The following is a 15,195-nucleotide window of genomic DNA, read 5'->3' as shown; positions in this document are numbered from 1 at the left end:
TAGCTGTAAGTGGGTGCCCTTCTCAGGTTGCAGCTGCTATGCAGTTTTAGGCCAGGCATTACCGGCAGGGGAGACTGACTGGGAATCCCTGGTCAATGTATGTATAGGCAATTGTGCCATCCAGTGTCCATTTGAGATAATAGCATGCTCCAATGTGAATAATCTAAATGTTGTTGGATAAGGCACATCTTTTAGGCTGCTTTCACACATCCGATTTTTGCAGTGTGGCTCAATCCAGCTTTAAAACCTATGCAATGGGTGCAGCAAAAAAACGGATCCGCTGCATAAATCTTTCCATGCTGCCCGTCCGTTTTTTGACGGATGTGGCTTGATACTGAGCATGCGCAGTGCAAAAAAACGCATCCTGCGGCCGGATGCGGTTTTTGCCGCAGGATGCCGCATCCAGCATCCATAGGCTTGCATTGTAAATCACGCCACATCGCGCCAGATCCGGCACGATGCGGTTTTTTCGCCGCACAAAAAACGTGCCAGGCAACGTTCCATCCGGCTGCCGCATGGGCTAAATAGGCCGCATCTGGCAAAAACCGGACTCAACGCAAGGCCATGCGGCACAATACGGCGCTAATGCAAGTCTATGCGGAAAAACGCAACCGGCGGAAAAAAAACGGTTGCGTTTTTTCTGCAAAGCGCCGTATTGTGCCGCTCAGCAAAAACCGGATGTGTGAAAGCAGCGTTAACAAACTTGGGTGGTATAAGGAAAAATATTTTTTTTACCTGTGCTTTTTATAGGGTTATTATTATTATTTTGATTGACCCCCTGTGTATATCATAGTTCGCAATAATTAGTCCCATGCGTTACTAAGTATTTGCCCTTTCCTTTTCATGTATTGTGTTCTAATAAAACTTTTTTTTTGCAAAAATAAAGAAACAAAAATATTTTGAAAGATATAAATGTGTAGAATCTTTTTTTGTAGGAGTAATATTCCATATAGTATGATAGTCCTACATATTTTATAAGGCGCCCCCAGAGTCCTTCATAAATTATAATGCACCCCCACTATCATCCATATAGTATTATGGCCATTGGCCACCATTGTAGTCAATGATGTAAAAAAATAAATAAGTACCTGTCCTCTTTCCCCAGCTTCTCCATTCTGGTGAGCTCTTGATAACTCTGCACACCTTGCACAGCAGGTGCGTATTAGTGATGTCATTGCGCCCGCTGCACTGAGATGCCAAAGCGCAGACACAGTGGAAGAATGATGGAGGAGGGGGCAGAGCTCTCCCTCTTTCATCATTGCTTTCAAATGTAGCGGCATCCGCGATGCTAATACAATTGAAAATGCAATGTTAGGTGCGGAGGGGCCTTAAGGTTGCACTGGTACCGGGCCTTTCGACTCATAGGTCCCATAGCAGCTGCATTGTCTGATGCTATTGTTCAGGATTATGCTAATGTAGCGAAGAATTCCCATTTTCAGCATATATATTCTTATTGTAGTACATAAATGTACAGTAATTTAGTAGGAACACCACTATCATAAGGCATTGAGTAAATTTATGAGTTTATACTATAAGTCATAATTTTGATAAGAAACACTGCTATATATTACCTTAAATTACTTAAAGAAACCTGTCACATGTAAAAACGCTATTAACCTGCAGATATGGGGTTAATCTGCAACTTAACTGCATTTGAAACCTGCCTGACTCCTGGACATTGAACACCATTGTCTGAAGGAAAGCAACTTTATGCTTCCTGGCAGCATGTGGTTTCAGTCACGGGGGAGGCGCTGGTGTGGATTTAGTCTCAACTCTGTGAATGGAGAAAGGCGGCTGTAACCAGTGACTAAAAGCCAGGTCTAATGCTTCCTGTCACCATTTGGTTTCAGTCAAAGGGGAGGCGCTGGTGCGCGTTCAGTCTCCACTCTGTGTATGGAGAGAGGCGACTGTAACTGAACCACTCTGCACTGACTGACAGCCAGGTCTAATGCTGAGCAGCTGTCAGTCAGTGCGAGAGACGTAATTACAGCTGCCACTTTAAATTCACAGAGCGGGACTGAAACTCAAATGCTGACCTTGACAAGCTGGGTGTCATGATTCACTCCTAGCTCAGCTGCAGCTGAGCCTTTTTTTTAGTTTCACTTCTGATACAGATCACGTTAGGGATTAATCCTTCCTGCCTCGTTCTGGAGGTCAGGCTGCTTTATTAGGGCACTGTTTCTCTGGGACTACGCCAGTGATATATTTGGCTCTGCTGTGTTCTGCTCATGAGTGACCTGTTGTCTGCCCTGCCCCCCGCCTGACCTCCGTGTTCACCTGACCTGCTGTTAACCTCCTCTGTTCTCTGTTTCCGGCTTGTCAGTGTCTCTCCCGCTATCTCCCTGTTCATTCCTTAACTGTTTACCTTGATTCTGTCTTGTCTTCCCATTCTCCCTTGCTTCTGAGTTCTGATTTCCCGGCTACTGACTGTTTCCTTCCCTCTGACTACGTTTAGATTTTGCCCCTATATTTACAAGACCTCATGTAGTGACACGGCTTTCAGAGGATTCTACTGCCATCTGGTGGGCTTGACTAGTATTACTTCTGCTAGGGAATTCTCTGCTCATATGTTTTCTCCACTCTAACGCCCCCTAGTGGTATACCAGCTAACTACCTTGTCAGGTAGTTTCAGGAATCCTCTCTGTCCCACATTACTGCGCTGTACTGCTATTGTACATCTGTACAGCGTGACACTGGGATCTTCCCGCCCTTCCTCCGGCCCCAGCTCCACTAACTGTGTCAGAACTGTGTCGCATTTTAAGCACAACCTCATATTGGAAAAATAAAAAATACTACGTTTCAAAACTTTTTGCACTGGTAATCTGGTGAAAAAGCTTTGATGAATTGCACCCTATGTGTATTAGAAATGCATGCAATGAATAAGCTTTAGTACCAATACACGTTATGGTCTATTGACAATAATTACCGCAGCCAGGATATTGTGTGGTACATAGAACATTTTATATATTCATGCATTACATTTTATATTTTCAACTGTGTCTTAGAGGTTATTTATTTTATCTTTTTAAGGAAAGCGTGGACCTTGGAGAAATTATGTTCTCGCTATGTTATCTGCCTACAGCAGGACGCCTGACCTTAACAGTGATAAAGTGTAGAAATCTAAAAGCAATGGACATCACTGGTTATTCAGGTACGTAGAACTCTCATTGTCTTATGCTACATGATGGAACACATACATAGCAGTTTTTATCTGGATTTAATGAATACTCATTACCTTGTATGATGCTTATTGTTTGCTTATTGTCATTATTTGGTTTGCACTAAAAATATCATTATTCTTGGCCGCACATTGTCTTATGCAAAAAGGACCTGCGCTGCCAAGAACAATGGCAACCTAGGAGCAATGAATGATCGATTGCTGATCATTCTGTTAAGAAGGATTACTTTATAAGTAGACTATTAAACCAATCATCAATCAACAAACAAGTAGATGATAGTGTCAAAGGTTGGCTTGGCCAGTGTAAATAGATCTTCACAGTATATCATGTGACGCCCCAGGGCTGTGGGGTACTTGGTCCCGGGCTTGTGGTGAGCAGCAGGGTCAGTCGTGGTCGCGGCCCGTTACCATGGCCCTTTGGGTGCCGTCCCCTCAGGAAAGAAAGGGGGTTTTGGTAAAATAAAAGAAAATAATAAAAGATTTCTCGACTACGCCACTTGCGGTATGCGGCCAGGCTATTTGGGGCTGCAGGTCTCTGCTGGGGCTGATGGAGTGATGCAGGCTGGATGTTTGGAGCCAGGCCCCAGCAGTGAATGATGGGGATAGTAGTGGGGAACCGTCTGTGTGAGTGTACGGCCATTAAGGAAACAGTCCACACCAGTATTGCAGTTTCAACTTGCCTTGTTTACTTTAGTAGTTGAACCCGCGGGTGGCGGTTCCAGGTGTACCCTCTCCCCTTGTTCTCTGTGCCAGCTGTGACCTGGGTTGGCTGTCCTCCGTGCACACTCATTGTGGTTGGACTCCCATTGCCTGGAGCTACTTGAAAGTCCCTTTTCTTTCCTTAGCCCTAATACAGGCAGCCTGGACTATTTAAGGGGTTCAGTCCCCGGTCCCCTCTTTACTGCTTGTGCTTCAGATTTATTGGGTTGCGATGGACCCTGGAGATCTTCTCACCCGGCAGAGTTAACAGTTGACCATAAAGTGTCCCACTGTCCTAGTGTAATAACCTGCAGGTAACGGGATATGCAAGGACTGCATGGAACCACGGGGGTTAATCAATGCAAATTTAATAATGTATTGCACAACACAGGTGGAGGAAAAGTGCGGGAAAGGAAGGGGAGAAAAGCGGGAAGGTGCACAGCAGTAGAGATAATGCAATATACATACAACTACTTTGAATAACTTGTCAAGGGTAGAAAGCCTCAGATTGTACTCCCAAAAGCAAAACACAGAAATCCTTATTAAACAAAAAAACGCAGAGTCCTTGTTATCTTACTCGTATAACACAGTGCAGAGTCTTTTCCTATCTGTCCCTAACTAAAAGTAGTGTGCACACTTAACTGCAGATTTCAGCGTGGGGTACCTCGTCACCGTTGGGGCCCGCAGGGGTGCTACAATCACAAAAGTGAGTACACCCCTTAAATTTTTGTAAATAATTTATTATATCTTTTCATTGGACTACACTGAAGATATAACACTTTGATACAATATAAAGTAGTCAGTGTACAGTTTGTATAACAGTGTTAATTTGGTGTGCCCTCTAAATAACTAAACACACAGCTATTAATGTTAAATCTGCTGTCAACAAAAGTGAGTATACCTTTAACTGAAAATGGGCAAATTGTGCACAATTAACTGTATTCCCTTTGTGTTGTCATGTAACTCATTAGTGTTACAAGGTTTCAGGTGTGAATGGGAGGCAAATGTGTTAAATTTAGTGTTTTCACTCACACACTCTCTTACTGATCACTGGAAGGTCAATATGTCACCTCATGGCAAATAATACTCTGAGGATCTTAGAAAAAGAATTGTTGCTCTACATAAAGATGGCCTAGGCTATAAGGAGATTGCCAGCACTCTGAAACTGAGCTGCAGCTTGGTAGCCAAGACCATACTGTGGTTTAACAAGACAAGTTTGACTCAGAACAGGCCTCGTCATGGTCGACCAATGAAGTTGAGTGCATGTGCTCAGCTAATATTCAGAGGTTGTCTTTTAAAATAGATGTATGAGTACTGCCAGCATTGCAGCAGAAGTTAAAGGGGTGGGCATCAACTTGTCAGTGTATATACCATATGCCGCACACTGCATCACATTGGTCTGCATGGCTGTTGTCTCAGAAGGAAGCCTCTTCTAAAGATGATGCATAAGGGAGCAAACAAACAGTTTGCTAAAGACAAGCAGACTAAGGACATGGTTTCCTGGAACCATGTCCTATGATCTGATGGGACCGAGATAAACCTATTTGGTTCAGATAGTGTAAAGTGTGTGTGGCGGCAATCAGGTGAGAATAGCAAAGACAAGTGTGTCTTGCCTTCAGTCAGGCATGATGGTGGGAGTGTCATGGTTTGGGGCTGCATGAGTGCTGCCAGTTGTGGGAACCTACACTTCATTGACTGAAACATGAATGCCAACATATAGCGTGACATACGGAAACTGAGCAGCAGGACTTTATTGCAACATGATTATGACCTCAAAAACACCTCCAAGATGACCACTGCCTTGCTAAAGAAACTGAGGGTAAACCCTGTTGAACATTTGTTGAACATTCTCAAATGGAAGATGGAGGAGCGCAAGGTCTCAAATATCCACCGACTTTACTTTGTGATTTCATCATGGAGGAGTGGAAGAGGATTACAGTGACTCCTATGCAGCTCTACTGAGCTCCATACCCAAGAGAGTAAAGTCAGTGTTTTAAAATAATCTTGGTCACACAAAATATTGACACTTTGGGTACAATTTGTCCATTTTCACTTAGAGGTGTACTCAATTCTGTTACCAGAAGTTTTGACATTAATGGCTGTGTGTTGAGTTATTTAGAGGTCACACCAAATTTACACTTTTATGCAAGCTGTACACTGACTACTTTAAATTGTATCGAAGTGTCACATCTTCAGTGTTGTCCTATGGAAAGATATAATATGATATTTACAAAAATCTGAGTGGTCTACTCACTTTTGTGATATAATGTATAATCAGGGCTGTTTTTTTCCAGAAACTACACCACTGTGGTTCTTTATTCCATCTCTGTTTCCCTCAGTGACAATACTAGCCATGTTTTTCTAACCTCCAACAATAAAACCCTTTTAAGCGGGCTTCACACGGTACGAGATTGCTACAGCGATCTCGTTAGGGTCACGGATTTTGTGACGCACATCCGGCCGCTATAGTGATCTCGTTGTGTTTGACTCATAGGAGTGATTTTGGATCGTTGCAAAAATGTCCAAAATCGCTCCTCGTTGACATGGGGGTCCTCTCCCAATTATCGCTGCTGTCGCTTGGGCGAAGTTGATCTTCGTCCCTGCGGCAGCACACATCGCTACGTGTGACGCCGCAGGAACGAGGAACCTCTCCTTACCTGCCACACGCCAGCAAAGAGGAAGGAAGAAGGTGGGCGGGATGTTCGCTCCGCTCATCTCTGCCCCTCCGCTTTGATTGGGCGGCCGCTTAGTGATGTCGCTGTGACACCGAGCGAACTGCCCCCTTAGAAAGGAGGCTGTTCGCCGGTTACAGCGATGTCACCGAGCAGGTAAGTACGTGTGACGCTGCCGTAGCGATAATGTTCGCTACGGCAGCGATCTTCACATTTCGGCATAACGATAGGGGCGGGTGCTATCACGCTCGCCATCGCTAGCATCGGCTAGCGATGTCGCAGCGTGTAAAGCCACCCTTATGTATCCTTTGAGGTTAGCAAACAAATATGCCAAGTTTTAGTTATATTGCATAATTTGTTGGTTTGCAGGAAACTTTTCATTTGCAAAGGTTGTGGCACGTATACTTGAAATGTCATAATTGAGGAGTAAACACAGTGGGAAATTCCATTGTATACCTTTAGTCTATTCACCTTGGTGATTTAACCAAGGGTAGACATACCAATGGTGCAACCTTTGCAGCCATACATGGGAGCAAAAGGTAAGGGGACCCACGTCTACCTCTAAAGCAGGTTAAATTGTGTATTTACATAAGCTATTTGGCTGCAAAGGACCCATATATTGTTCTTGAACAGAAGCTTCTTCTATATGTGTACTTCACTGGGTTAAACTATGTTATATGATCTCACCTCAGACTCAGACAGAAACATTTTAGAGCTGTAAATGTCTAGTAGTTAGCATTATGATCATACTTATTTCAGAAAGATTCTTCCTAATATAAGATTAAAAAGAATGTGTTCCGCTAGCAATATTCCAAATAATGGCTCTCAGAGTAAGCCCTAGACTGCACAAGGCACATCACGGAGCAATTAATGAATACATAAAGTCCACCATTACTGCACACATAAAAATGTGAGCTATTTAGTTAATCTTTAGAGTGTATCAGCCATCCAACCAAGACATGGATGGATCCAAGCCCTCATGATTCACGTCTCTCTCCTCACAAAAACTTCATATGCAATTGGGTCGAGATAGGATTCTACTGTAGTGAGTTCTGATTAAAGTCACTCTGCGAAAGATGAGTGTATAAGGGGGCATAGCCCAAAAGGGGGAAATAAACAACAATGCACAATGCACAATGCACAAAATATACAGGCAATGCCAGGACTGTGATAGTATTAAAATAATGCACATGTCAACCTGTGCTATAGCCAATATATCAACGCATATGTAAACAAAATGCATCAACACACTGTAATGAATACATAAATTCCATTATTAATACACACATAAATGTGAGATACATAGTTAACAGTTTTTCATCAAAAAGTGTGTAAGCTATTCAACAGCAGCAAAGTGTACCTCATTGCACACAGAGAGGTAAGTCTCAAGTTTTAGAATCCTTCCCTGAGGAACAGTTTGTCATTGGATGGCATATACAATTTTTGATCAAAAACTGTTAAAGGGGTTATCCGGCTTATTTTGCCTTTTTTTGTCATTTCACTATTGGGTTACATTGGGGCTGCTAAGTAGATAGTGACTACCTACCTGCCCTGCTGTAAGCCCCTCTCCCCTGGCTCAGAGAGGTCATGTGACCGCTCCTGTCATGATTTTGCTGCTTCCTGTGACGTCACGTCGACAGGCGCAGGAGCTTGTTGACGGGCAGCAGACTTCATGTTGCCGCCCTGCTGGGCAGCTACAGGATGTGGGGTCCCCACTCCCTTCCCCCACACCTCCGACACATCCCATAGTGCAGTGGTCTCAAAGACTCTGCCCCTGATGCTACTTGCTGCGCGCAGGCCCACAGACCCTTTGCTGATCGCTGCCTGTGCTGGAGCCGCGCAGTCAGTGTTTTATATCAGAGGACATATTTCCGGGCACTGTGCAGATGTGATCTCTGTATACAGCTACTGCAATGATCAGCAGCAGGCCAATCAGAGGTGAACAGCTAATCACTGGAGAAGCTGTACAGAGAGCTCGTTCCTGCGCAGTGTCGGGGAATCTGTCATCTGATATAAAGAGCTGTCAGTGGTGGCCACTGCACAGGCAGCATTCAAGAGGCAGAAAATAGGCCACCGAGGGCATGAGGACAGGTGAGAAGGATTTGTCTTTGTTTTTTTTTGCATGTGTAAAGAATGGCACAATAGTGGACACTACTACAGGATGGAGCATTACTATCAGAAGAGGACCAGGAAAGGGAACATTACTATGGGATGAGTATGATGGGCACATTACTAAGTTATGGAGACAAGGATGGGCACATTACTACATCATATGTGCGGTGGATGTGAGGTGAGGTGATTGTGCTGTCACAGATGAGAGGGAGGATCACTGCTCTGGTATTTACAATTCTGGAGCCATCAGTGCTGAGCAGAATACTGACAGCCAATGAGTGTGCAGGGGCAGAGCTGGACAGTGAGGCCGGGCACTGCCAGCTCTGACTGTTGTTTGGCAATCAAGGAAAGGAAAAAGTCAAGTTTGCTTGAGCTGCAGGTAAATAAAGTGTCTGCAGAGAATAAAGTGATAATTCAAGAGGAACAAAAGTTAGAAAACAAAAAAAATAATGTAGGAATGTTTTAGATGACAATATAGCACAGATTAGCTTAAAAAAATGTTGGAGTTTATGTCTGACAACTCCTTTAACTAAGTACATACAAAAATTTTGTATGTAGCAATAATGGAATTTATGTAGTCATTAACTTCAGCGTGCTGATGCATTTTGTTAGTACTTTATATTACTTTCTATTAGTTGCTGTATATTAGTATTACTGTTATTACTGTATATCAGGGGTGGGGAAAATCCAGCCCGCGGGCCGTATATGGCCCGCCATGCCCTTTTATGCGGCCCGGGCAGATTCCCGGGGATGGCAGTGCTCGAGTCGCCACCGCCATCTTCTGGGCCGCCTCCCCTTTAAATCCACACATGTGCTGCTGTGCTTACCAATGCGTTCTCCCGCTGGCCAGTGCCAGCGAGAGAGGACTTACTTTGTGGGCGGGTTTAGTGCTCTGCATTGCCCGTCCCTCGGCCCTCGGAGCTGGGTGCCCGCCCTCTGCTCTCGGAGCTGCGTGCCCGCCCCCCGACCCTCTGAGCTGCGGACTCGCCCCCCTGCCCTCTGAGCTCCGTGCCCGCCCCCCAGCCCTCTGAGCTCCGTGCCCGCCCTCTTCCCTCGGAGCTGCATGCCCACCCCCTGGCTTTCTGAGCTACGTGCCCGCCCCCCTGAGCTCCGTGCCTGCCCCCCGGCCCTCTGAGCTGTCTGCCCGCCCCCCGACCCTCTGAGCTGTGGGCCCGCCCCCCGGCCCTCTGAGCTATGTGCCCGCCCCCTGGCCCTCTGAGCTACGTGCCCGCCCTTCAGCCCTCGGAGCTACGTGCCTGCCCCCGGCCCTCTGAGCTGTATGCCCGCCCCCGACCCTCTGAGCTGTGTGCCCACCCCCCGGCCCTCTGAGCTGTGTGCCCGCCCCTCAACCCTCTGAGCTGTGTGCCTGCCCCTCGGCCCTCTGAGCTGTGTGCACGCCCCCCGACCCTCTGAGCTCAGTGCCCGCCCTCTGCCCTCGGAGCTGCGTGTCCACCCCCCGGCTTTCTGAGCTACGTGCCCACCCCCCTGAGCTCCGTGCCTGCCCCCTTGCCTTCTGAGCTGTGTGCCCGCCCCCTGACCCTTTGAGCTGTGTGCCCGCCCCCGGCCCTCTGAGCTACGTGCCCGCCCCTCAGCCCTCTGAGCTGTGTGCCTGCCCCTCAACCCTCTGAGCTGTGTGCCCGCCCCCCGGCCCTCTGAGCTGTGTGCCCACCCCCCAGCCCTCTGAGCTGTGTGCCCGCCCCCCGGCCCTCAGAGCTACGTGCCCGCTCCCCGGCCCTCAGAGCTGCGCGTCCGCCCCCTGGCCCTCGGAGCTGCATGCCCGCCCCCAGCCCTCGGAGCTGCGCATCCACCCCCGGCCCTCGGAGCTGCATGTCCGGTGCCTGCTCTCCGGTGCAGTGAGTCCGGCTGTGTGTTCAGTGCCAGCCCTCTGCTGCTGTGTGCCCTTTCCAGTGCTTTGTGGCCCCCCCTCCCCTCAGTGCTGTGTGCCCCCCAATGCTGTCTATCACCCCAGGTTTGTGTGTCCCTCCTCCCCCCCACTGATGTCAGGGCTCCACAAGTGATATCTGTGCCCCCCCAGTGGTGCCTGCACCCCAGCCCCTCTTGTGTGGTGCCTGCGCCCCAGCCCCTCTTGTGTGGTGCCTGCACCCCAGCCCTTTTTGTGTGGTGCCTGCGCCCCAGCCCCTCTTGTGTGGTGCATTCGCCCCAGCCCCTCTTGTGTGGTGCCTGCGCCAAAGCCCCTATTGTGGCGCCTGCGCCCCAGCCCCTCTTGTGATGTGCATATCTCCAGTCCCTCTTGTGATGTGCATGTCCCCAGCCCCTCCTGTGATGTGCATGTCCTCAGCGTCACCTGTGAGTTATACATCACAAGAGGGGCTGGGGGCATATACATCACAAGAGGGGATGGGGGCACATACATTACAAGAGGAGCTGGGGGCATATACATCACAGGAAGGCTGGGGGCATATACATCACAGGAGGGACTGGGGGTATGTACATCACAGGAGGGACTGGGGGCATATACATCACAGGAGGGACTGGGGGCATATATATCACAGGAGTGGCTGGGGGCTGGGGGCATATACATCACAGGAGGGACTGGGGGCATATACATCACAGGAGGGGCTGGGGGCATATACATCACAAGAGGAGCTGGGGCACATACATCACAGGAAGGCTGGGGCATTTACATCACAGGAGGGGCTGGGGGCATATACATGTTCCCAGCCCCTTGTGTAATGTATGTGCCCCCAGTGTCTCCTGTGATGTATATACAGCAGTCCCAGTGTCTCCTATGTGTTATATGTGCCTCATGCGTCTCCTGTGATGTATATACAGCGTTTGTTATGTGATGTATATGATTTACCAATCTTATCACAAAGAGTTGACTGCGCTCCAGACCCAGACAAAAATAAAAAAGCAGTTGTGAGAAGAAACATGATTAGTATCATCAAACATCACAGCCACACCAAAGAGAAGCAGCTCCGGCCACCACAGTAGGGGTAAGTTGATTAATTGTTTGACCAAATATAGCAGGGTCATTTTCACATTGATAATTTTGTGCGGCCCCCGAAGGTTGGTAGAAAATTCCAAATGGCCCCCGGCTGAAAAAAGGTTCCCCACCCCTGCTGTATATAGTACTGTGCAAATGTTTTAGGCTGGTGTGAAAAAACGTGGCAAAGTATGAGAATTTTCAAAATTAGAAGTATTAATAGATTATGTCTATCAATAACAAAATGTAAAATGAATTAACAAATGAGAAATGTAAATAAAATAAAAAGATTGTGTCCACCCAGCAAACAGCATAAAAGCATCAATTCTTCTACATACACTTGCCCAGAGTTTTTGACAGAACTTAGCTGGGAGGTCTTTCCAATCATCTTGGAGAACTAACCATAGTTCTTCTGTGGATGTAGGCTTACATAAATCCTTCATTGTCTTCATGTAATCCCAGACAGACTCAATGCTGTTAAGATGAAAGATTTGTGAGGACCATATCATCACTTTCAGAACTACTTTCCTCTGAAGATAGGTCTTTGTATGTTCAGAAATGTCCTGCTGCAGAATAAATATGGAGTCACTCAGATGCCTCGTGATAGCATTACATTATGGGTAAGGATCTGCCTGTGTTTCTCAGCATTAAGTACACCATTAATCTTAACCATATCCCCAACTCTATATCATAAAATCTCAAGCCAAATTTGCAATGTGAGATACTTAGTTAACAGTTTTCATCAGTCTTCACTGTTGACTGTAGGCAATCAATACTGTACGTCTCTCCAACTTCTTGGCAAATAAACTTCCATTCCAGCCTAATGAAGGGAATTTTGTTACTTACCGTAAATTCCTTTTCTTCTAGCTCTTATTGGGAGACCCAGACGATTGGGGTATAGCTACTGCCCTCCGGAGGCCACACAAAGCACTACACTAAAAAGTGCAAGGCCCCTCCCCTTCTGGCTATACCCCCCCGTGGTATCACGGGTTCTCCAGTTTTAGTGCCAAAGCAAGAAGGAGGAAGCCAATAACTGGTTTAAACAAATTAACTCCGAATAACGTCGGAGAACTGAAAAACCGTTCAACATGAACAACATGTGTACCCGCAAACAACAAAAAAATCCCGAAGGACAACAGGGCGGGTGCTGGGTCTCCCAATAAGAGCTAGAAGAAAAGGAATTTACGGTAAGTAACAAAATTCCCTTCTTCTTCAGCGCTCTATTGGGAGACCCAGACGATTGGGACGTCCAAAAGCTGTCCCTGGGTGGGTAAAGAGATACCTCATGTTAGAGCTGCAAAACAGCCCTCCCCTACGGGGATGTCACTGCCGCCTGCAGGACTCTTCTACCTAAGCTGGCATCCGCCGAAGCATAGGTATGCACCTGATAATGTTTGGTGAAAGTGTGCAGACTCGACCAGGTAGCTTGAAGTGGAGGTTGTTTTTATGCTGTTTTTTCTTGTTATATAGGGTCCCAGTTGATTCTCATCTTGCAGTGCACCTCATGTTTATTTTTCCATCTGTCCTGATTTTTGGCGGTTGGTGGCTGTTCACACTGGCCATCCAACCCCGTCCACTGGCTATTTATTCTAAGCAGCATGTGCTCGGGCCTGTCCCGCCCACAACCATGAATCAGTCATGGAGACGGTGACTGAAAAGCACAAGGTACGTGCTGTGCAGTCCTAATTTTGCATATGTGAGGCCACATGGCACACTTTAAATAAAAATATTTTAGTGTTAGGACTGCCCCAGGAGATTTGCCGTGACGTTGGCGGGGTGGCTCGAAAAATTGCAATTTTTTGCCAAAAATCTCATTTTTTCAATAGTACAGCTTGGAATGTTGGTACTGTGCACACTTTGCAATACATAATATTTTTGAAGTGGAGGTTGTTTTTATGCTGTTTTTTCTTGTTATATAGGGTCCCAGTTGATTCTCATCTTGCAGTGCACCTCATGTTTATTTTTCCATCTGTCCTGATTTTTGGCGGTTGGTGGCTGTTCACACTGGCCATCCAACCCCGTCCACTGGCTATTTATTCTAAGCAGCATGTGCTCGGGCCTGTCCCGCCCACAACCATGAATCAGTCATGGAGACGGTGACTGAAAAGCACAAGGTACGTGCTGTGCAGTCCTAATTTTGCATATGTGAGGCCACATGGCACACTTTAAATAAAAATATTTTAGTGTTAGGACTGCCCCAGGAGATTTGCCGTGACGTTGGCGGGGTGGCTCGAAAAATTGCAATTTTTTGCCAAAAATCTCATTTTTTCAATAGTACAGCTTGGAATGTTGGTACTGTGCACACTTTGCAATACATAATATTTTTGAAGTGGAGGTTGTTTTTATGCTGTTTTTTCTTGTTATATATCGACCAGGTAGCTGCCTGGCACACCTGTTGAGCCGAAGCCTGGTGTCGCAAAGCCCAGGACGCACCCACAGCTCTGGTTGAGTGGGCTTTCAGCCCTGAAGGAACCGGAAGCCCAGCAGAACGGTAGGCTTCCAGAATTGGTTCTTTGATCCATCGAGCCAGGGTGGCTTTAGAAGCCTGCGACCCCTTGCGCTGGCCAGCGACAAGGACAAAAAGTGCATCTGAACGGCGGATAGGCGCCGTGCGAGAAATATAGATTCTGAGTGCTCTCACCAGATCTAGCAAACGTAAGTCTTTCTCATACCGGTGAACCGGCTGAGGACAAAAGGAAGGCAAGGATATATCCTGATTAAGATGAAACGAGGATACGACCTTAGGGAGAAACTCCGGAATGGGGCGCAGCACTACCTTGTCCTGGTGGAACACCAGGAAGGGAGCCTTGGATGACAGAGCTGCCAGCTCAGACACTCGCCTAAGCGATGTGATCGCAACAAGAAACGCCACTTTCTGTGACAGGCGAGAAAAGGAAACGTCCTTTAGAGGCTCGAAGGGCGGCTTTTGCAGAGCAACTAGTACTCTGTTCAGATCCCATGGATCTAACGGCCGCTTGTACGGGGGCACAATATGACAGACCCCCTGTAGGAACGTGCGCACCTTAGGAAGACGTGCTAGACGCTTCTGAAAAAACACAGATAGTGCCGAGACTTGCCCTTTAAGGGAGCTGAGCGACAAGCCCTTTTCCAACCCCGATTGCAGGAAGGAAAGAAAAGTGGGCAATGCAAATGGCCAAGGGGATACTCTCTGTGCAGAGCACCAGGATAAGAAAATCTTCCACGTTCTGTGGTAGATCTGAGCAGACGTTGACTTCCTAGCTTGTCTCATTGTGGCTACGACTCCTTGAGATAATCCTGCGGACGCTAGGATCCAGGACTCAATGGCCACACAGTCAGGTTCAGGGCCGCAGAATTCTGATGGAAAAACGGCCCTTGGGACAGTAAGTCTGGTCGGTCTGGCAGTGACCACGGTCGACCGACCGTGAGATGCCACAGATCCGGATACCACGATCTCCTCGGCCAGTCTGGGGCGACGAGTATGACGCGGCTGCAATCGGATCTGATCTTGCGTAACACTCTGGGCAAGAGTGCCAGAGGTGGGAAGACGTATGGGAGCCGGAACTGCGACCAATCTTGAACTAATGCGTCTGCCGCCAGAGCTCTTT

General features: G+C 47.2%; 1 protein-coding gene across 2 annotated transcripts in view; it reads left to right on the top strand.

The window, feature by feature from the left end:
• The window catches only part of SYT6 (synaptotagmin 6), a 697,758-nt gene that overhangs the window by 619,065 nt on the left and 63,498 nt on the right, over nucleotides 1-15,195 (top strand). For both annotated transcript variants that reach the window (XM_075335608.1, XM_075335609.1), the window contains exon 4: nucleotides 3,031-3,151. In XM_075335608.1, the coding sequence (XP_075191723.1) occupies nucleotides 3,031-3,151 (121 nt within the window). The remainder of the gene's footprint in view (nucleotides 1-3,030; nucleotides 3,152-15,195) is intronic.

The sequence above is a fragment of the Anomaloglossus baeobatrachus genome, chromosome 2 (assembly GCF_048569485.1).
Source record: "Anomaloglossus baeobatrachus isolate aAnoBae1 chromosome 2, aAnoBae1.hap1, whole genome shotgun sequence".
Classification (NCBI taxonomy): Eukaryota; Metazoa; Chordata; class Amphibia; order Anura; family Aromobatidae; genus Anomaloglossus; species Anomaloglossus baeobatrachus.
This window is presented reverse-complemented; position numbering and strand designations above follow the sequence as displayed.